The sequence below is a fragment of the Mobula birostris genome, chromosome 10 (genome assembly GCF_030028105.1).
Source record: "Mobula birostris isolate sMobBir1 chromosome 10, sMobBir1.hap1, whole genome shotgun sequence".
NCBI lineage: Eukaryota > Metazoa > Chordata > Chondrichthyes > Myliobatiformes > Myliobatidae > Mobula > Mobula birostris.
The window spans coordinates 126,155,648-126,179,893 of NC_092379.1; the positions used below are offsets into that span (position 1 = coordinate 126,155,648).

Here is a 24,246-nt window from a genome sequence, read left to right on the forward strand (position 1 = left end):
CTTTGTTTATATATAGCTTTTCATAAATTCAGTTGTATTTTTTTTACTTTCCTGTAAATGCCTCCAAGAAAATAAGTCTCAAGCTGGTATATGGTAACATAAATGTACTTTGATAATAAATTTGACTTTGCCATATGCTGTGAAATTTGTTGCTTTGTGGAAGCAATACAGTGCAAAGTTATAGTAGGGAATACTGAATTCTTGGCTCTGTAGAACAGCAGAGAAAAACAGAGGGATGAACATGTAGCTGAGAGAGAAAGGCGGACCCCACAGGTTTGGTACCAGGTAATGGAAGCCTAACAGGCTCAACTAGCCTGAGCTATAAACTGTAGGCTACAATAAACTGCAGTGAACTCTTCCCTGGGAACTAGCTAACGACAGCTTCATAAAACTCCAGAAAAGAAGCTGACAATTGTACACATAAGGTAAAAGTGGAACTGCATGCAGCTGATATAGAATATAGTGCAGAAGCTTGACACTGCATAAGGCTTAACTCTCTCAATGTATACATACCACTCAACCAGCTGATCTGTTTCAGTCCTATGTACTCCTCCTCATCACCATCTGAATTAATAAATCAGAAAATACTCAGCAGCTTTTCATCCAATGTCAATAGGTATCTTTGCCTTACGCCAAAATCACACTTCCAAATCACTAGTAAATTGGTTCATTATTGTCACAAGTACCGAGGTAGACCTGAAAATTTCTCTCGCAAACATTCATACAGATCAATTCATTACAACAGTAAATTGTCACAGTACAAAGTAAAATGAGTGCAGCATAAAGTACTGCAGTTACAGAGAAAGTGCAGTGCAAGTGTGACCCTGTACCTGAGAAGCTTATTGCTAACCTCAGCTTCCTAGCAGAGCATCATGACCATTCCAAAGGGTCAGAGTTGTTTGTGACTAGTTTAAACTTCTAATTAATATTCCTTGCCTAGCTTTTTGTTCTGAACAAGAACCAGTCTTCAGTTTTTAATAAAAATTGCAAGCAACAGTCATTTTGAAGTTAAAAGCACAGTTGTGCAAACCACATTATTTATAGAGCAAAGACTGATGACCCACAGCAGTGCCTGGCTACTCAGGAGGCATAGTTTGCAGAATAAAATGACTAAGAGACTTTGTGTCTGCATTAGCCAACCTTAGCACAATGGAGTTATGTCACTTAGCACATCAAACATGGTCACAGACATAGCTGATCTATCAATATTTGGGATATTCGTGTACTCAGAGAGTCAGCCCTCACAGCATTAATTTTGTGTCTGGAATCTCTATCTCCAGAAGTTTTTAGACCATCTTTTTAAATTACGTTGTCCCAGCAAAGTTATCTAAAATACATCACATGCAGATAATGTCAATGAGTAGCAAAACTTTATGAATGTTAGAAAGTATTAAGGATCGTTAGCAATGCCGAGGAGAATAACAGAAAGATGGGATAACAAAAAGAGCTAGAATTCATTCCTCAGCCTTCAGGGTCTGTGACGGACAATTCATTCTTCTGCAACTCACTGGTGTGTTCTTTTATTTTGTAAGAATTGTACTTGCGTTTGCAAGTCTTTTGTAGTTTGTACATCTTTTATAAACTAGAAATCTTATGTGTGTTAAATGTTTGCTATGAAACTATTTGTCTAAAATTGAACATGTATCATTAAGAATAAAATAAACTGTGTTTAAGCAACTTTGTCAGCTGGAGGCATCAATTCCTTGGCAGGAAGGGGGGACCTACTACTCAAGCAGTAACATTATGAAAGTAGTGTTGACAGATAGACATCACCACAGAGAAAAGATAGGGAAGTCAGCTAGTCCTTGAAATGTAAATTAATACAGTGTGACCTCCCTATAGTGAGGGATATCCACAGATACCTAAATTAGATAGGGTTTAAAATCTTCTTTTGAGTTTGGGGTTTTGCTGTCAGTGAATCCACTACTCTCATGTAGGTAGAGAGTAATGTGCAAGATCATAACTAAGTAGACTGTGAAGTCAAGAGTCCACCTTATCCTACTGTTCAACAGTGTTACATCAATGGGATTGAAACTGTTCTTGATTCTGGTTGAATATACTTCCAAGCTTTTGTATCCTCTGCCCAATGAGAGGGGGAGAAAAGAGTACTTCTGGGATTGTGTGGCTTTATGTTGCTGCCCAGATCCAATCCCTGTGCTCTCATCAACCTCTGGAACTGTATACTCTCTTATTGCCCTTCACACTGTGTTTCCATTGAGTTCAACTACATCTGTTCCATAAGACTCGTTTTATTAATGTTGCATGCGATGACGAAACAGTCCTAATCCTTAGTATACATCCCATTCTCCTATGCTGTTATTTATCAATCTTTTATAAATGATTTAATGTTTTCTAAAGCTTCACATGGTTCCTATTTCAATTCTGCTTCCTTGGTTATAGAGTACTTTAGGATGGCCACAGTTGGGAATAATCCCAGTTCAATTTTCAGATCTTTGTCCATCTCTCTGTCATACTGTGTGCTCTGATTGTTCAGTCCTAATTTTAGGTCTAAGAAGCTCTGCCCTGCTGTGCTAAACTGTTTGTAATGTTTAGCTTTGGATCCTTCAAACAATGCACAGAGACTTTTTTTGCCTAATTCCCCCCATCCACTTATAAAATGGTCTGTCTCCAATATTCAGTTCTAGAGAATTCCAGCTTTCCATGATTTGGATGATGTGAATGGAGGATCTGGCCTGAGTGATAACAGCTATACCATCCGATTTTTCATCCTTGAAAACTCTATAGTTAAAAAGAATAGCTAGGATTCCTGTTTAATCTTTCCTCCCCTTGCTCTGCCTCTAAGGGTACATGATGAAAGAACAGTATTGAGAGCCAACTGTCCATTTGAATTTCACACATGTCTATTTGCATTAAGTACATTGTAAGTTTTCATTAATGCATTAGAATACCATCATAAAAGTGGACGGTTAATCCTATCCATATTGTTGCTTTTATTTTATTTATACGTTCTTCAGCATCTGATCAAAATTGAGTTGTTTTTCGTTCCACCTCGGTACACGTGACAAAATTTAGTATAGTGTTCATTTGTGGTCCCCTCATTATAGGAAGGGTGCAGAAGCTTTAGAGAAGGTGCAAAGTAAAATTTACCAGGATGCTGCTCGATTAGAGAGTGTGTCCATTGAGGAGATGTTGAGCTGTCAAGGGCTTTTCGCATTGGATCGAATAAGGAGTCAAGACAGATTGATAGAGTTGTACAAGATGGTAAGAGGCAGAGCGTGGATGGCCAGATTCTTTTTCCCAGGGCAGAAATGGCTAATATGAGGGATTATAATTTTAAGGTGACTAAGGGAAAGTATAGGAAGGATGTTAGAGGTAGTTACTTTTTTACACAGAGATGTGGGTGTGTGGAATGCGCTGCCAATGGTAGTAGTAGAGGCAGATACATTAGTGGCATTTACGAGACACTTCGAAAGGCACGTGGATGAAAGGAAAATGGTGAGCTATGTAGATTGATATTAAAGTAGGTTAAAAGGTCAGTACAGCATTGTGGGTCGAAGGTAGTTGCTGAATGATTGAGCTGCAGTAGCTCATGGGAAACTCTATTGATTCACTGTATTCCTTCTGGCGAATGCACACCCTTTGTGCTTGTGGAAAGGAAGCTCCAGAATTTAGAAACAACAATGACAAAGTTCTGTTCGAATATTTCAAAAGTAGGGTGGTGTGTGAATTGGAAGGCAATTTGTAAGTGGTGGTCTTACTAGTTTGTAGAGTTATAGGCTTGTCAGTGTATCTTGGGTGAGCAACTGCAGTGCATTTTGTAGATGCCACACAGTATAACCACTGTGAACCATTAGGGGAGGAAATTAACATTCTAGATTGTTGATGTGATGTCAGTCAATTGGGTGGTGAGTCACTCACTCCAGGACACCCAACTTCCAGCTCCTTTGTCTGCAGCTGACCCATTTTGAGATGAGGAACTGCTGCGTGCTTGTTCTTGCAGAAAGATGGCTCCAGAATAACATCCCATGCACCATGAGCTTTCAGCCATGCCACTCATGGACTTGTGCTAATATTTATTTATTTATTGACTGACTGAGATACAGTGAGGAACAGGCCATTCTAGCCATTCAAACTGTGCTGCCCTGCATCTTCAGTTTAACCCTAGCCTATCATGGGATAATTTACAATGACCAATTAACCTACCAACCGGTACGTCTTTGGAATATGGGAGGAAACTGGATCACCCAGAGTTAATCCATGCAGTCACAGGGAGGACCGGCAGGAATATTATTTATTTTGTGAATTTATGTGTTATTGTAACAATATGTGCTGTGTGTGGCTGTATGTGCTGCCTTTTGCACCTTGGCCACAGAGGAAGACTGTTTTGTTTAGATGTGTATGACTGGGTGACAATTCAGCTTGAACTTTTACTCGATGTTCATGGCACCAGAAGCATAAGCATCACATTAATTTTTAAAGACAGTGTTATAAGGGCTCACACAAGAAAATCTGAAGCTTGTCTGCATGAACCCCCTGACCCACTGCAGCTAACTGTGTGGGTATTAACTCTGATCCCGAATAAAGTACAGCGTGTTTTAAAAACCATTTTGGAAGAGAATGAAAGGATTATTGATAGAACACTGAACTTTTCCACTGCTATAATCCAACAGATGGATGAGCATCCAACAATAAAATGTTAACATGTCTTTACACTTTAAGTGAAGTAATAGAAATTGTACAGAAACAGGCTGTTCAGTCAAAGCAATTGTGATGCTGCATCCCTGACAGGAGCAAAAATACAAATCCTGTGTCCCATAGTATTCTCTGACCTCCTTGTAAGCTGTGGTTCTGTGGATTCTTCACTGCTTTGCTCAGGAGCTGCTTGTGTTATTGGTTGAGATGAGACATTAAACTGATGGTCTCTCTGCTCTCTCAGGTCAACAAAAGTGATTGCTATTGAGGAAGAAAATTGTCCCACGGTGATTTCTGCAAAAAGTTGTTCAGAAATCAAGTGCATCAGCTCAGGTAGCAGTTGTGGAGTAGGAATTTTCATCACAGTTAGGGAAAACTGGGGAATACCATAAATATTTTAACTTGCAGAATAAGGTGTTTGGAGAGGACAAGGCTGTGAAAGAGTAGATTCGGAAAGAGATAGAATAATGCCAGTGGTGGCAGTGAGTACTGATAAAAGAGGTGATGGGTCCTTAATCACAACTGCCGTTTCTGAAGGAACTCAGCTGGTCAGGCAGCATCTATGGAGAGGAATCCATGATCAAAGATCCTCAGCACCAAGCCATGCCCTTTTCTCATTGCTGCCATCAGGTAGAAGGTACAGGTGCCTCAGGACTCACACCATCAGGTGCAAGAATAGTTACTACCCCTTGAACAAAAGAGGATAACTGCACTGATCTACTTAGATGTTCCCATGGCCAATGATCTCACTTTAATGTCTATTTATCCTTCTTTATTTCATGTTCTTGTTATTTATTGCAATTTATTTATATTTACATTTGCATAGTTTGTTGTCTTCTATGCTCTTGATCCTGTTTACAGTTACTATTCTCTAGATTTGCTGTGTATGCCTGGGGGAATTTAATCTCGGGGTTGTATGTGGTAACATATATGTATTATTGATAATAAATGTCACTTTGAACATTTATGAATAAACAGTCAATGTTTTGAGTCAAGACCCTTCATCAGGCCCATGCATATACCAAGGGAACCTAAGACTTTTGTACGGTACTGTAGTAACTTTATGCATTGCTCTGTACTGCTGCCACAAAAAAAAACAAATTTCATAATGTATGTGAGTGATGATAAATCTGTTGTGGTCTCTATTGTGGACAGAGAGTGGGAAGCGGGTAGAGAGAGGGGAATCATAGTCGGGAAAAAGGGAAGGGAGCAGAAAGCACAGAGAGACACTCAGTAATGAACAATTGATCAATTATTTGGAATCAAATGACCTTGTCTGGTGCCTCAGGGCTGGGTGTGTCTGCACCTGTACCACCCGTTGCCCCTGGCACTCCTTCTTTGCCACCGCTCCCATACCTGTGGCGTTCTACCCTTGCCATTCCCAACATCCTGTGCTGCCTCGAGATTTACAAACTCGCTGTCCGCTCCATATTGACAAACTCAGTACTGTGCAAAAGTCTTAGGTACCCTAGCTATGTATATTGCCTAAGGCTTTTGCATAGTACTGTCTGTCGTGAATGTTTTTTTTTTGCCAGCAGTACTGTGCAAGGTATAAAAAATTACTAGAGGTTACCATACAAGTCAACAACTAAATGGCGCAGAAGAGGAATAGCGAGGTTGTGGTCATGGGTTCATGCACTGTTTGGAAATCTGATGGCAAAGAGAAAGCTGCTGTTCCTAAACCATTGATTATGGATCTTCAGGCTCCGATACCTTCTCTCGGATAATAGTCGTGAGAAGAGGGCAGGTCCCAGGTGGTGAGGGTCCATAGAGATGGATACTGATTTGCTGAGGCACTTCTATTTGAAAATGTCCTCGATAGTGGGTAGATTTGAGGCCATGATGGAACAGGTTGAGTCTATGACCTTCTGTAGTCACTTTCAATCCTGTGCATTGGGGCCTCCGTATCAGGCGGTGCTGCAACCAGTCAGAATTCTCTCCACGGTACATCTGTAGAAATTTGCTAGAGTCTTTGGTGGCATACCAAATTTCCTCAAAAGCCTAACAAAGTATAGCCGCTGGCGTGCCTTTTTGTGTGACTACACCAGTATGTTGGGCCCAGGATAGATCCTCTGAGAAGCTGAACTCACAGGAACTTGAAACTGCTCACCCTTTCCACCACTGACCCCTCAGTGAGGACCAGTGTGTATTGTCCTGACTTACTCTTCCTGAAGTCCTCCACTTCTTGTATTCATCTGTTGATTTTTCTAATTACAAATGCTGGGAGAGTTTTTTGTGGTTAGGTACTCTGCATCATAAAGCTAGCTCCGTGGACAGAAGTTGACAGTCGCTATATTATACACCAAATACTATCATTCAATACTTTAATCTCCTCTAAACAAATCCATAAGCTTCAAGACCTTGGCCTCAATACCTTCTTGTGCAACTGGATCCTCAATTTCCTCACTTGAAGACCCCAGTCAGTTTGGATTGGCAACATCTGCTCCACAATCTCCATCAACACAGGTGCACTTAGCTGTGAGCTTAGCTCTCTGCTCTACTCACTTTATACTTATTGCTGTGAGGCAGGTCCAATGCATAATTATGTTTTCTGATGACACCATTATTGTGGGCCAAATCGAAGATGGTGATGAATCAGCATATAGGAGGCAGATTGAAAATCAGGCTGAGTGATGCCACACAGCCACCTCTCACTCCATGTCAGCAAGACCAAGGAGCTGATTATCGAGTTCAGGAGGAGGAAACCAGAGGTCTATGAGCCAGTCCTCATTAGGGGATCAGAAGTGTAGAGGTCAGCAACTTTAAGTTCCTCGGTGTTATCATTTCAGAAGATCTGACCTGAGCCCAGCACAGAAGTGCAATTACAAAGAAAGCACAGTAATACCTCTACTTCCTTAGAAATTCGTGAACATTCAGTTTGACATCTAAAATTTTGACAAATTTGTGGTGAAGAATAAATTGTCTGGGTTGCAGCACAGCCTCCTATGAAAACATTAATGCCCTTGAACAGAAAATCCTCAAAAGGTAGTGGATAGCACTCAGTCCATCACAGGTAAAGCCCTCCCACCATTGAGCACATATACACAGAGCACTGTGGCAGGAAAGCAGCATCCATCTCCATCAACTTGACCATGCTCTCTTCTTACTGCTGCCATCAGGAAGAAGCTACAGGAAACTCAGTACCCACACCACCAGGTTCAGAAACAGTTACTGCCCCTGCGTGTTAAACTTCACTTACCCTATCACTGAAATGTTCCCACAACTGAAGTACTCTCTTTCAAGGACTCTTTATCTTATGATCTCAATATTTTTTGTTTGTTTGCTTGTTTGGTTATTTATTCTGTTTTGCATTTGCCAAGTTTGTTGCCTTTTTGACATTGGTTGCTTCTCCGCTCTGTTGGGTGCAGTCTGTTATTAATTCTATTATGCTTCTTGAGTTTACTGAGTATGCCCACAAGAAAATGCATCCTAGGGTGGTATATGGTGACATATATGTGCTTTGTTAATAAATTTACTTTGAACTTTGAATTTGACTGGAGCTGGCATCAACTTAGATCTTACAAATGCGCTCGTGAACATTTTAAATGTTTCTGGAATATTCAATTTAAAAAAAACAGAACAAAACCCTAACACTGTAAAGAATACCAGATCAGTTTTAAGTACTTTTAAATATCTTTCAGCAGAAATAATAGCAGTTAATCATATATTGATATAACAAATCCAAGGTACAGCTTACAGGCTAAAAAGCGGAGGAACAGAAGTGTGTCCAGGGTCATTATTGTCCTTCATTAAGACCACCAAGCACGCCCATGATCTGCAGTGTTTTGAGTGGCTTTGTACTGAAAAATTCCTTATTCTTTATTCTACCACAGGGAGTTTCAGGCCAGGATGGACCACCTGGGATTCCTGGAAAGAAGGTAACTAGCCCTTTGACTATATGTATGTGAAATTACTGGATTACTAAGAGTATTGTATTTGCTGTGCTTTATATCCTTCATCCCCTCCTCTTTCCTTTCATGATGCCGCTAACCACTCTTAATAACTCCTCAGGGCAACTGAATAACCCATGTAAAATTTACAAGTACAAACTTGAGAACCTGCCTCTGGATTTTGTCCATTAATTTCTTTGCATCATAATTCCGCTTGGAGTAACATGCTTTCTCTTGACTTTCTTACAGTATCAAATGTCATTGAACATCTGTGACTTACAGTCAAATAATTTTAACCGTATATTAATAGTTTTTTTAAAAATCAAAGTGTGTAGTTAGCATGGAAATTGGCAAGAGAAAGTAAATGCATGGAATTATGTCCCAACTGAAGTGAAATTGTATCTCTTGTAACCACAATAGTCAGTGAAGTACTTCATCCTCTGATCCTCCACCGTCACACATAGGCATAGACACGTACACAGCCATGTGCACACATACATATTCACAACAGACACACGCCATTTCATTCGACATCTCAGCAACCTTTCATATATACTGATAGTAGATACATGTAAAAGCTTATCTACCTATTAATTGAACTCACCTGAACCACCAGTTGCTCCCAGTTCTCCCAAGTGAAGGTCCTTGACTTTGAATAATCTCTCCCTCCCTCAGTGCTGTCAGAGGATTGTGCTGGAGGAAGGTTTAATCAACACAGATTGTAGACTTGGACTCTAATTCAGGTTTATGATGTGTTCTAGTACTGGTTGCTCGTCTTTGTTGTACTTCTGGGTGATTTTTGAATCGGAGACGTCTGCAGATAATGAACAGTGAGCAGAACTGTACTGAAAAAAACATTTTGATTTTGTGTTTTCACTCTTTCTTTTTTGCTCTTTGATTTTTTTTGCGTGTGGGGAGAAAGGGGTTTGATGTTTGATATTTTGCTTTGAATGGGTTGGTTCCATTGTTCTTCTTTGTTTCGTGGCTGTCTGTGTGGAAGGCGAATTTCAGGGTTGTATACTAGACATATACAATGATAAAAAATGTACTTTGAATCTTTGGTTGACAAAGACAGTTATAAAGCACACCCTCCAGTCCTCTACCCCACTTCCATTTCCACAAAAGGCTGTACACAACTTGTACATGAAAGCTGATCTTGGAACAAGATGTCAAGCAGCATTATGTGCAGTGGAACCCCAATTTTGTACTCCTATGAGTTAGATCATTTGCATGGAACCAACTTCCAATAATTATTCCTCAACTTCAACGTACATATGGTCACTTTTCTATTTGTGGGAGTTTGCAATGTCCAAACAGACTGCCCCATATCATGCAAACACAGCAGTTATTGCTCTTAACTAAACACAAAGCATAGTAAATTGCTTGTGACTCCCTGAAGTCACAACATAAACAACGATCTCAATGAAACCTCCTCCACCACTCAGGGTTTTCCCCTCCACTTCATGTATTTAAATTCTATAGACTTTACAAAGTATGGGATTTAACATTCAGAAAATGAATCTTTTAAAGGGTCAACCGGGCTATCCTGGGCTACGTGGACAAGAAGGATTCCCAGGAATTAAGGTACGTTTTCCAGTGATTTCAAAATGATCAACAAATAGTAATAATGTTTGGTATTCTTAACAGTTACATATCTCTAAAAAATACAAATTAACAACTTGAAAATAATTAATAAACCCTTTAAGTAACCTACTCAAACTCATGTTGTCATATCAGTTGAATGAAATTTTCTAAGTCAATCAGTTGTGTAGCTTGAGCTGAAACCAGGCTACTCTTTGAAGGGTTCATGGCTTTAGTCTCCTGGTCTTTCCAGCTCCCTTGTCAACTTTTCAGAGGCTTTCCCAACTGAACGTCATTCATATATGTGTAGATGGTGAATGTGTGGCTGTGTGCCTTTCACTCACGAGGGCGTTCATGATCTAGCTAATCCACCTACTCACCCAATATGATGATGCATGTTCCAAGAAAGATTATAGAATGCTGTTCAGGAGTAGGATATTCCCATTATTCTATTCCCCTTTAACCATAGTGTTACGATCCTCTACCTGGCAGTGAGCATTTCATTACCTGGTCATCGGATTTGAAGCAACTGTGGTAGATGTAGTGCATTGGATTGTTTTTCCGAGTTGCTGCAAGAACCCTAGATTAAGTCTCCCAGCTCTACTGAACCCTAGTCTTGAATGAACTGACTGGATAAGGCATTTCTTGAACTGCACTTTGCTTCAAAATGCATCTTTATGATTTTTCTGGAAAAATCAAGGGAGAGAAAAATTGAAAGGTGTTGGAAATATCCATTAAATCCAGAAATGAACGAACCAGGTAAGAATGCTGAGTTGCACTGGAAGGGTTAACTGAGAATTTGATTTTGAATTTGGATTCCTGGGCAAGTGTCCTGACCTGAGCACACATTGCCTATATTGTGTGATGAGTGTCATGTACCTAAGACTTTTGCAAAGTGCTGCAGAAATCTTAAAGCAATGATCAAAAGATACGTGGGAATTAGTAAGGAAAAATTTACATAGATTGTATGTGATCTGGAAATCTGGAACTCACCATATACAGGGGTGGAGGAAACAGGGTTGTTCAGGACTTTCTAAAGGGAATTAAATCCGCATATTCAAGCTAATACCCGAGGACATTCATTTAAGGCTGGAGACATCCATTTGAGGAAAGTTGAGGGATTTCTTTTTACATAGAGAGTAAGGGAAGGGAAATAGGATGTTGTGCTGAGCTAAATATACCAATTCCATGATCAACCTAGCACTTCCTTTCTGCACAACCTATAGCCTGATATGTGCCTGTCGAAGAACCTCTTAAATATTGCCATTGTATCTGCCTGTACCATCACCCCTGGCAGTGCACCCCAGAATCCACCACTCTCTGGCACCCTAGCTAAATATATGTGCCTAAGACTTTTGCACAGTACAGTATGTTACTCAGTCCTTGAACCATCTGCTAATGTAAACCATCTCTTTCTGCTTGTCCTACCAAAATCCATTCTGATCTTGCACAAGTCAATATTGTAGCTTGAAGAAAGTAATTGTTATGCAGTCTTTAGAATATGGAGAATGCTGAGAGGAGTTCAGTGAGGGCCCAGGTGCAGAGGGAGAGATGTGGACCCAGAATGAACAGTTCATTGAGTTTTAATAAGAACTGTCCAGAACAAAGGAAAATAATAAATGCCAAGCCAGCTGGGCCACTAACTAAAAACTCTCAAACTAACGTCTATCTAAATCACTCATCTTCTTTCCCGGAGCGTGGACTAAGGTAAGCAAGGATCATTGTCATTGCTGTGCCTCGATCAAGACTTGACAAGGCTGAAGCAAAAGGAAGAGAGTTAAATACAATTACCAAGAAAACCTAATCGACTGGACTCTCACGTGCATTCTCACATGGGTGACTGCCGTCTTCTTTCAGCTACCTGCTACCCAAACGCCACAGCAGTGCTGGTAGTTGTGTCAGAACGCACCTGCTTGCTATTAATTATTTTGTGTTTTCCAGGGTGACCAGGGTGAAGAGGGTCCGCCAGGGCTCACAGTGTATGCAGATCCAAGTGGCGCCATTCTTAAAGGTATGGTCTAGCTAACGATTTGTTTCCTGATCATCATAATTTAATAAGACTTTATTAATACTCTTTAACACTATGGCTTCATTCCTACTATTTAGTAAGAAATAAAAATACTTCATAACTCTGCAGCTTGCATTTTGTGTTTCTCTGTTTAATCTTTGGTGTAGCATTACTCTGAGGCCTCTTTAGCTTTCTGTACTCATTGAGTTGGAAATACTGGTAGAGGTATGACACCGTGGGCATGACAATGCTGTTTCAGTCTGGTCCTGGAACCCGCATTGGTTTGTCAACCGTGGCCTAACTGGAAGCAACCTCTTTTCTGCCTGACATTTGGGATCAAGTCCTGCTCTGGATATCTGATCATAGGCATCTTAGTTCACATTTTAGAGTGCTCGAGTATTGTTCTGTTCGGGGAGTTATCTTTAGGATGACTGAAACTCTTTTTGCTCCTTCATATGGCCACAAGTGGTGGAGACATTTTGATGGAAATTAGGGAAGTTATCTTTAATGTCTGTTTTAAAAGAGCATGGAGACATCAAGAAGTTTTGGGAGAAAATTCCCGAGCTTTGAGCCTTGACTATCAAGGACATGGCTTTCAAAATTTTGAAGTGCGACGTATCAAGAAGCCAGAACTGAAAAAGTACAGAGATCTAAGAGAGTTGTAGGAAGTGATGTAGTAGAGAAGAAGACAATCTGTTGGAAAGAATTTTAGTTTTAGATTAATCTTAAATTCCCACTTTGCCCAGTATACTTATATTGGTACGTGTGCACGATTCAATAACAGATCAGGTTTAACTGTGATCGCCTCCTTTGTTGTCTAACAACTAATTAACTGGGTCTCTTATTCAACCCTTTGAATTTGCTGAGGGATGCCAAAGTTTGTAGGGATGACCGTGCTCCTCTCGCTCAACATCAGCAAAACCAAAGAACGGGTTATTGACTGCAGCAGGATGAAGCTAGAAGTCGATGAACCAGTCCTCGTTAATGGATCAGAAGTGAAGAGAGTCAGCAGGTTTAAATTCCTTGCATTATTATATCAGAGGATTTGTCCTGGGACCAGCATGGAGGTGCCATCACAAAAATGCACAACTTTCTCAGTAGATCCTCTGCTTTCTCAGAAGTTTGCATGGACTCGGCATATCATCTAATACATTGACAAACATCTATAGATGGACAGTGAAGAGTACGCAACACGGCCTGGTATGGAAACACCAATGTCCAGAACAGAAAAGCCTACAAAAAGTAGTGGATGCAGCCTAGTCCATCACGGGAAAAGTCCTCCCCAGCACTGAGCACATCTACAAGGAGCCACATCCATTATCAAAAACCCCCACTATCATCAGGCAGGAGGTACTGAAGCCTTATGTTCCACACCACACCACCAGATTCAGAAACAGTTATTACTCTACAGCCTTCAGGCCCATGAACTGGCATGGATAATTTCACTCACCTATACTCTAAGCTGATTCTACACTTTGAAGGATTCTTTACAAATCATGTTTTCAGTATTATTTTTCATTTACATATTCGTTTCTTGTTTGTTTTTGTATAGTTTTCTGTAAATTTTACTGTATTTCATTGTTTTCCTGTAAATGCCTGCAAGGAAGAAGAATCTCAAGGTAGAATATCGTGTACATATTTTTAAATAAATTTAGTAAATTTGCTTTGAACTTTAATTTATGAACAAAACCAAACCAGATTACTGTCCAATCAATTTTACTAGAGGGAGGCATAGATGGGCTTGGTCAAAGCTTACTCCCATTATCTGCAAAGGAGATGATCCCTTATGTGAAGTACTGTTGTTGTTGTTGTGTGCCATCGACTCACTGTCAGCTCTATAGAGAGTGTCGTTGTAGTTGTCCATATGCTTTTCGCGGCAAGATATGGAAGTAAATTGCCAGGCCTTTCTTCCATGCAGATACTGCTGTTGCCCTAGTTGGAACCCAGCCAGATTCGAATTCGGGGCTGTCTGCCTCGTAGTCCAATGCTGATACCACTGTACCACCAGCCAGCCCGTGTGAAGTACTAAACCCCTTGAAATGTCAATACAAGCCCATTTCAACAAATCTCTAAAAGAGATGGAGAAAATTTGAGGGAAAAGTTGAAAATGTGGAAATTTTTGTTTTAATAAAGGAACTTCAAACCAATTAATGTCCTTGGGTGGTTATTAATATGAAGATAGGTTGAGTGAGATAAAGTTTTTCTCATTGGACTGAAGGGGGATGAGAGTTGACTTGATGAAGTGTAAAAGAGTTAGATAGAATGGATAGTCAGCACTTTTTTCTCAGGATGGCCATGGCTAAGACCAGAGGACATATGTTTAGGGTGAGTGGAGGAAAATTTAGGGAGTATGTCAATTTTTTTTACATACATAGTAGTAAGTTTCTGAAATGTACTGTTGGGGGTGGCAGTTGAGGCTGATGCATCGGAAACATTTAAGAGTCTATTAAATGAAAAAAAAATGCAAGGTTACATAGTAGGGAAGGGTTAGATTGATCATAGAGTAGGTTAAAAGGTCGTCACAATATCATAGGCCAAAGTGCCCATACTGTGCTGTATTCTATTATCTATGTTCTATATATCCTTGCTTGTCGATATATTTGTATTCAAATGGAATAGTCCAAACTATTGTTCAGCCACTTGAAGTAACCCCACTTCAACCTTGTGTTTTGGATAACTAAACTGACACTGGGAGATGAATTCAACCTTACGTTTTCCCGTTACAGGACCTCCTGGGGATCCAGGCCCACCAGGACTCCCAGGTTCTCCAGGAATTCAAGGTTTTCAAGGCCCACCAGGATTACTTGGATTTGCAGGATCTTCCTCCCGAGTTCCAGGTACATTCTGAGCGATGAAAAGCTCACAGGTTAACATTTCTCAAACTTTTAGTTGTAAGGTTAAAGGATAAAAATCAGTGATCATGAAACAGAAAACAGTAAACTCACTGCTAGTGTCTTTAAAGCGGGAAGCAGAGTTGATGTTTCAGTTTGTGAGGTAAGAAGTAGAATCAAGAACTAGCTGATGAAAATTCTGCAATGCTCTGTCGTTCAGTGCAAACACATCTGACTGTGCATGGACCCCTTTGCCATACAATACACATTTCTTTTAATTTTGTTCATGTTCAGAAAATTGTTGATCTTGGTCTTCTATGTCAGCGGTCCCCAACCACTGGGCCACAAAGCGTGCGCTACTGGGCTGTGTGGAAACGATGTGATTTGGCGATATGAGTCAGCTGCACCTTTCCTCATTCCCTGTCACAACTACTGTTGAGCTTGAACGCACGCGAGGTCATTACGCACGCTTCATCCATGTCAGCGCGGGAAGGAGATCAACTCCTCGAGCTTGCAAATGACGACGGGCTGAAAAGTATGTTTGACATAACATCTCTGCCGGCATTCTGGATCAAAGTCAAGGCTAAATATCCTCAGATAGCCACGGAAGCACTGAAAAAGTTGCTTCCATTTCCAACACCTTATCTCTGCAATGAATGCAACGGAAACTAAATTGCGGAATAGACTGGACATAAGGAACCCCCTTTGAGTATCTCACTCTCCCGTCTCCCCTTGATGGGACCATGTTGTTGCAGAGAAACAAGCCCAGGGCTCCCACTGATTCAGCGATATTGGTGTGTTGCAATGATTTTATATGTTCATACGGGGAAAATATACTTAAAATGTTATGATGCTATTGACTTATATAACCATATAACAATTACGGCATGGAAACAGGCCATCTCTGCCCTTCTAGTCCGTGCTGAATGCTATTCTCACCTAGTCCCACTGACCTGCACTCAGCCCATAACCCTCCTTTCCTGTGCATATACCTATCCAATTTTTCTTTAAATGATAATATCGAACCTGCCTCTACCACTTCTACTGGAAGTTCGTTCAACACTTACTTCAAGCTCCCCTGTCCTCCCCTGATAATTGACTTATCACTATATTCATGCAAGGAAAATATGCACTGTGTGTTTAATATTAAATTCGTTAGATAACCCCTTTTAGAAGCGAAATTGAGTGTATTAGCCATGTATCACCTATATTCTGGTCGTGATTAACACCCCCCCCCAAACAGAATCGCCAAAAACGATTTATAGAGAAAAATTGGCACGTACACACATGCACAATGGTGCCCGCGCAAGGCTTCATGGTCATTGTAGTCTTTCTCGGGGTAAACTCAACATATATGATTGCTACTCATGTCCGTTGGCAACCCTACCCCCCCCCCCCACCGGTCAGCCGGTCTGCAAGAATACTGGCAATATTAAACTGGTCCGCAGTACAGAAAAGGTTGGGGACCCCTGTTCTATGTCATTAATGATGGAACATTAATGATTGAGGTCATGTTTTCAACGATAAATTGGACTCTGAAAACTTGCAGATGTTCCTCAATTGCACTTTATTTACTTGTGCACAAGGAGAGCAGAATAGCCCCCGTCACCACACTGCTCTAAAGTCTGAACAGAGAAATGTCATTTTTATACAGAATTGACTTGTGCAGATTTTAACTAATTGGTAACCTACTGAATGTTCACATTCCTTCTTTGCATAATTGATCACCAGTCACACTACAATAATACAGGTATTAGTAGCTGATAGAATCTATGCATAAAAGGCCATGAAAAGGCCTTCAGAATTTGTAAAGTAACTGAACGATAGTAAGTGTCACACTAGAATCCCTTGCTTGCATCCTTATCTTGTCTTGGTATGTAAATTGCTCCGGCCCCATGTTGTGTTAAGGGAAGCTGTGCTTTTCAAGCACCTTCCATGCCTGAGTTGAATGCGCATTGTCTGTACTCTATCTTTTCCTGAGCATTATCTTTAACACTTACAGTATGTTGCTGCAACTTCCTCAGCAGAGAATTTCAAAGTTCCTCAGCTTTAGGAGATCATTCCCTGTAGTTGGAGATTCTCCATTCCTCCAACCTCTCTGCAGCTCCATACTTCCTAGTGCATTCACCGGGATGAGTCTGGAAGAGATTGGACAGGCACAAAAGACTACAGATGCTGGATCCTAGAGCAAAAACCTGATGGAGAAACTCTGTAGGAGGAAAGGAATTGTTGAAGCTTGAGGTCAAATACCTGCATCGGGACTGGTTAATGTCCTGCTACCGGGTTCCACATTAGAAGTATCAACTTTCTTTTCACTCACAGACACTGCTTACCTGACTGAGTACCTCCAGCAGATTGTTTGTTGGAAGAGACTGTGGACTTCCCAATATCTCATTGATAACTTTTTTATACTAAAGGATGTTTCCCATGGTGGGGGAGTCTAGGGCAAGAGGGCATAGCCTCAGGATAGAGGGGCATCCATTTAAAACAGAGATGCGGAGAAATTTCTTTATCCAGAGGGTGGTGAATTTGTGGTATTTGTTATCATAGGCAAGTCTGGAGGCTAGGTCATTGGATGTATTTAAGGCAGAGCTTGATAGGTTCTTAATTGGACATGGCATCAAAAGTTATGGGGAGAAGGCGAGGGAGCGGGGCTGAGGAGGGGAAAAATGGATCAGCCATGATTGAATGGTAAAGCAGACTCAATGGGCCAAATGGCTTAATTCTGCCCTATGTCTTATGGTCTTAATTTGTGCATTCTAGTTCCATTACCAATTCAGGCATTAGACCTGTTGCCTAGGAACCTCAGTAAGATAACCGTTGAATGTACGTTATTCAATTTAATTGGCAGCGTAATGTATTCGGTAGAAAGTTTGCTTATGTTGCCTTGTTCTATCCAATACTTAAATCTCACTGTCTCCAGAAAATCATAATCATCATGTATGCATTCAAACTGATGTGAAACATGTTTGTAAAATTTAACTCATTATTACTTTGCATTAAGTTAAGATGAATCACAGATACCGGGATCGAAATCCTCCTCAGCTACGCGGGCTTAATGTACAATTTAGAAACGCATATGTCTTCAGGTCTGCTCCTCATATCTAGTTCCATCTTGTATTTTATGCAGACAATAGGGAGCAACTATATCTACAATCTTGCTCGTTTATAGAGAACCTTCAACCACTCTCTCATGTGGCTTTTTTTCTCCTTTTTCAAAGGGAGTTTATTGCAGCATCGCGTCATCACAATGCAACAACTTCTCATAATTCACACTATTTACAGTCAATAGCTTCAAATTATAACAGTCATTCTTAGTCAAAATGCACTTGAGCCCTGTTGCTGCCCATAGGTCCCAAAAAGGTCCCCAGTTTATCCATGGATACTACCTTGCTCCTTCTCCGGGAACATGTGGAAATGATGTAACTCTGCATGAGGGGTAATCAACCAGCTTGAGCAGAACCCTCTACTGTCCACTGTCTGAGCTTGTGGTTTGCCACTTTGGCCAGGCCCAGGACACTCAGGTTGGTTTAGTAACAGCGATGACTTCTACAGCTGGTGAATCTTTTGTGTGGGAAGATGTTAACTTGATTTCATCTACTAGTAAATGTTTGATTTGTTTCTCCCCTTGGTTAGGTCCAAAAGGTCGTGAAGGATTTCCAGGAATTCCAGGTCCTAAAGGAGAAAGAGGTGCACCAGGAAGGGGGTCATTTTCACAACTTGCAGTTCCAGGCCCACCTGGTCTACCAGGCCCCCCAGGACCAGCAGGACCACCAGCATCAAGAAGTACGGTCTTATAAATGTTGCGATGAAACTTGCATGCATTTTGGGCTAACTTTGAATCACAAGCGGTTGACTTTAACAACACATATTTTGGAGTCATTTCATAACGTGAGTTCAGATCTCCAATTTCCATCTGCTTTGCAGAATGCCTCTACACTGAAAGAACCAGAATTGGCATCAGGTTTATTATGTGACATAAAATTTGTTAACCTAGCAGCAGCAGTTCAATGCAATACATAATCTAGCAGAGAGAGAGAAAAAAAACACACATAATAAATAAACAAGTAAATCAATTACATATATTGAATAGATTATTAAAAAAATGTGCAAAAACAGAAATGTGTATATTAAAAAAAAGTAAGGTAGTGTCCAAAGTTTCAAAGTCCATTTAGGATGACAGAGGGGAAGAAGCTGTTCCTGAATCGCTGAGTGTCTGCCTTCAGGCTTCTGTATCTACTGCCTGATGGTAACAGTGAGAAAAGGGCATGCCCTGGGTGCTGGAGGTCCTTAATAATGGACACTGCCTTTCTAAAACACCACTTTCTAAAGATGTCCTGGACACTTTGTAGGTTAGTACCCAAGATGGAGCTGGCTAGATTTACAGCCCTCTGCAGCTTCTTTCAGTCCTGTGCAGTAGCCCCTCCATACCAGATAGTGATGCAGCCTGTCAGAATGCTCTCCAAAGTGCAACTACAGAAGTGTTTGAGCGTATTTGTTGACTTGCCAAATCGCTTCAAACTCCTAATGAAGTATAGCTGCTGTCTTGCCTTCTTTATAACTGCATCCATATGCTGGGACCAGGTTAGATCTTCAGAGATCTTGACACCTGGGATCTCGAAGCTGCTCACTCTCTCCACTTCTGATCCCTCAATGAGGACTGGTACGTGTTCCTTCATCTTACCCTTCCTGAAGTCCACAATCAGCTCTTTCGGAAGTCTCTGAGAGAATTATTAGTTTTAGTACAAGATGGTGAGATGAACATAGCCTTGATCAATGCTTCTCTTATCTTCCTGAACTGAGAAGCTTAGATAAGGCATCATGTTCATTGTGCAGGACACCCACCAAGATTAGAGGAGATGAAGGAAGCTGTTGACATTATTTCAAATTTGGGGTTTGCATCCAGAGATCCCTGGTGTTGAGTTCTCGGGAGGGCTGTAGAATCAGTCGGCTCCATTCTCTCTTCTCACTACTACCATCAAGGAGGAGGCATACGATCCTGAAGACACAACTCAGCATTTTAGGAATATCTTCTTTCTTTCCATTATCGGTATCCCGCTATCACTATCTTGTTCTCTTCTTGCACTACTTGTTTTTATATTTCTCATTGTAGCCTATAGTAATTTTTATGTATAGCACTGTAGGGCTGCCACAAGACAACAAATTGATAACAAACCTGATTCTGATTCTTAGCACTTGCCCATCATTTAGGTGTCCAGAGTTTTTAACGTGCTGGGTGGGCTACAAGCGTACCCAAAGGCAACAGTGCAGTTAGAGAGATTCTGGCTTCGTAGAGGCAGCAGGAAACATAATTAGACATCAGAGCCTGCTGTCCAGAAACATTTACTGTAATCAAGAGCTTGGATAAAATCAGACCCGTGTACTAGACACCATTTCTACATCAGATACATTTCAAAGGATATAATTCCTTATTCGATACTTCTTTTGGAGTATTGATCCAGAAATTAGTGCACATTATTCCCAGGCGAACTCCCTGAATTTAATAGCATTGGTCCAGACTGTATCCCTATTTACACCATCCACTACACACCTCCTCCTCTCTGGGCCACCTCCATTGCAATTAATACCTCCACTCACCTCAAATACTGAAGTCTCCAATCTCAACCTTCCCTGGTTTCTCTGCTGTCAGAGGCTCCTTCGCCATTGCACCAGCTGCAGTTACTGCCACCTTCCATGTGTTTTAACTGTCCTTGGCTTTAGTACTTTATACGTTGGTTTCACTGAGGGTTCGGGAGTTGTGAATTAACATTATGGATTCTGTTGAAGAAGGTTGCATGCTCATCAAAACAAAACTTTCTTTTTTGTTCAGTTATATTCTCGTGCTGCTTTTTTGAGTGATTTTCTCACTGATATTTGCCCAGTGAATTTGACTTCTAGACTATGGCATCTCAGCAGGTAGTGTGGGTAAAGGAAATCTTAATGTATATTTAGTGGAGAATATTGTTCTGTCTCCTGACTAACAATATTCTCAATAATGCTAAAATTTTTCATCTTATACATTAGGTACTTAAGCTTCAGTAAAACCTCTTGACTTTGTAAAAAGTTTCTCAACCCTATTATAAATCATATATCTCATATAATTACTTTGCAATTCACCTACCGGAGCAACAGGTCAACGGCAGATGCCATCACTCTGGCCCTACATTCCTCCTTAGAACACCTGGAGAATGAAGACGTATACGTAACGCTCCTTTTCATTGACTACAGCTCTGCCCTTAATACTATCATTCCAAATAAACTGATTCCTAAGCTCTGGAACCTGGGCCTTAGCACTCAGATCTGCAGCTGGATCTTCAACTTCCTCACAGACAGGACCCAGGCTGTAAAAATAGGGGACAAGCTCTCCTCTACAATCACTCTGAGCACCGGTGCCCCACAAGGCTGTGTACTCAGCCCCCTGCTGTACTCACTGTACACCCAGGATTGTGTAGCCAAGTTTCCATCAAACTCAATATATAAGTTTGCTGATGACACCACAATTGTAGGCCGTATCTCAGGTAATGATGAGATTGAGTACAGAGAGGAAATTAAGAGCCTGGTGGCATGGTGCGAAGACAGTAACCTATCCCTCAACGTCAACAAGGCGAAGGAATTGGTTGTTGACTTCAGAAGGAGTAGCGGACCACACAACCCAATTTACATCGGAGGTGCGCAAGTGGAACAGGTCAAAAGCTTTAAGTTCCTCGGGGTCAATATCACAAATGACCTGACTTGGTCCAACCAAGCAGAGTCCACTGCCAAGAAGGCCCACCAGTGCCTTTACTTCCTGAGAAAACTAAAGAAATTTGGCTTGTCCCCTAAAACCCCCACTAATTTTTATAGATGCACCATAGAAAGCATTCTTCTAGGGTGCATCACAACCTGGTATGGAAGTTGTCCTGTCCAAGACCGAAAGAAGCTGCAGAAGATCGTGAACACAGCCCAGCACATCATACAAACCAATCTTCCGTCCGTGGACTCACTTTGCCCGCACGCTGTCGGAGCAGTGCTGCCAGGATAATCAAGGACACGACCCACCCAGCCAACACACTTTTCGTCCCTCTTCCCTCCAGGAGAAGGCTCAGGAGCTTGAAGACTCATACGGCCAGATTTGGGAACAGCTTCTTTCCAACTGTGATAAGACTGCTGAACAGATCCTGACCCGGATCTGGGCCGTACCCTCCAAATATCGGGACCTGCCTCTCGGGTTTTTTTGCACTACCTTACTTCCCATTTTTCTATTTTCTATTTATGATTTATAATTTAATTTTTTAATATTTACTAATTTTAACTATTTTTAATATTTTTAATATTTAATATTTGTAGTACAGGGAGTGTGAAACGCAGAATCAAATATCGTTGTGATGATTGTACATTCTAGTACCAATTGTTTGGTGACAATAAAGTATAAAGTATAATTGTGAGATATAATTTTACTATACATAATTACCTGGAATCCGGGCTAATTTATGTGATTATTTGTGAAATGAGCACATGTATGTACTTTTATATTGGTAGAAAGGTTTCAGAGATGCATCCATTAGCTATGTTAAGCAGAAATTCCTTCACGTTAAGTCAAGGGTCCTTCAATGTCGTTAGATAATGCATGAAATTTCTAAATGATACTAAGGGTTCTAAAATATTTAACAAGGGAAAAAATGAAAGAAAGAACTTTTTTTAGTGTTCATCACATACAGGTTTCTTTCTGAGGCAGTTACCTTTGTTGTTCAGTTATTAATGTCAATTCAGAATTTGGTGGCAGCCAAATCACATCTTGTGAAGAGTAACAAGGTTAATGATCAGGTAATCTAGGTTTCTTTCAGCTTCAATTGAAGGATAAATATTGGCAAAGGTGCTGTGGACAACTTGCCTGCCTTTTTTTTAAGAGCACGCCCCAGCTCCTTGCTTTACAACACCCTGAGACGACAGTCTGGGTCTCATCTGAAGGATAGAACCTCTGACAGTGCAGGTCTCCTACAGCTCAAGAATTTCATTGGTGCAGAGAAAAAAAAGTGAGAGCTTTATGGATCTGAGCTTGAACCTCACCGTTTCTGATTTAAAGACAATACAACTTACATCTCCAACTCAGCTCTTTAGAATATGTTTTACTCTTGTTTGTGCAAATGTGTTTTAATAGTTTGTGTGCTGATAAAGAAAATATTTATTGTGCCCCATGATAGTCATGTCCATCTTTTTAATTACTTCAAATTCTTGCTTTAATATCTCATGGCTTTAACCATTGGGAGAATACATAAAATGTGGGTTTAGACGTTTAGACCTCTGGTCGTCGCATTTCAAATTTATCATTCTGAATAACAATACTTAAACAAAAAAAGATGGTAGAAAGCAAATATCACTTTGCCTTCACCACTGAACCTACTGCTTGTTTTTGATGATATGTCTAGATATTGAGGGCAGCAGAGTCACTGGAGAACCTGGACCCCCTGGCTTACCTGGACCAAGAGGGCCCCCAGGGTTCAGAGGCAGCAAAGGATATAAAGGTGAGTAAATATAACTGACTAAAAGTAAACACATCAGGTTCTACAGATGCTGAAACAGGTGCCTGAGGAGCTCAGCAGGCCAGGCAGCACCTATGGAGAGGAATAAACAGTTGATGTTTCAGGAAGGGTCTCAGAATAAAATGTCAACTGTTTATTTTTCTCCATAAATACTGCCTGTGTCTTGTGCGTGTTAGCTATCAAGTAACACTTGTCTGTTATTGGCATTGGTATTAGTTTATTATCTTGTCACATGTTCCAAAATACAGTGAAAAGCTTTTTTTTTTGCTTTCTGTGACAACTCACACAAAATGCTGGAGAAACTCAGCAGGTCAGGCAGCATCTGTGGAAATGGATAAGCAGTTGATGCTGCGGGCCAAGACACTTCATCAGGACTGAAAAGGAAGGGGGAAGATGCCAGAATAAAGAGGTAGGGGTGGCGAGGTGGGGGGGTGGAAGAAAGCTAGCTCGAAGGTGGTGGGTGAAGCCCATGTGGGTGGGAAAAGTAAAGGGCTGGAGGAAAGGAATCAGAGACGAGTGGAGAGGGGAACACAGGAGAAAGGGAAAGAGGAAGGGACCCAGGAGGAGGTGATTGGCAGATGGGAAGAGATAGGAGGCCAGAGTGGGAGAGTGGGGAATAGGTTAAGATGGGAGGGGGAGTGATTTTTTTACTTGAAGGAGAAAACAATGTTTATGCCATCAGGTTGGAGGCAACCCAGATGGAATATAAGGTGTTTCTCCTCCACCGTGAGCGTGGTCTCATCTTGGCATAAGAGGAGACCATG

At 40.9% G+C, this 24,246-nt stretch overlaps 1 protein-coding gene across 5 annotated transcripts in view; it reads left to right on the top strand.

The window, feature by feature from the left end:
- col4a6 (collagen, type IV, alpha 6) overlaps positions 1 to 24,246 on the top strand; it is a 448,523-nt gene that overhangs the window by 314,562 nt on the left and 109,715 nt on the right. For all 5 annotated transcript variants that reach the window (XM_072270937.1, XM_072270936.1, XM_072270938.1 and 2 more), the window contains 6 exons: positions 8,487 to 8,531; positions 10,074 to 10,127; positions 12,066 to 12,135; positions 14,859 to 14,969; positions 18,600 to 18,749; positions 23,369 to 23,464. In XM_072270937.1, coding sequence (XP_072127038.1) covers positions 8,487 to 8,531; positions 10,074 to 10,127; positions 12,066 to 12,135; positions 14,859 to 14,969; positions 18,600 to 18,749; positions 23,369 to 23,464 — 526 coding nt within the window. The remainder of the gene's footprint in view (positions 1 to 8,486; positions 8,532 to 10,073; positions 10,128 to 12,065; positions 12,136 to 14,858; positions 14,970 to 18,599; positions 18,750 to 23,368; positions 23,465 to 24,246) is intronic.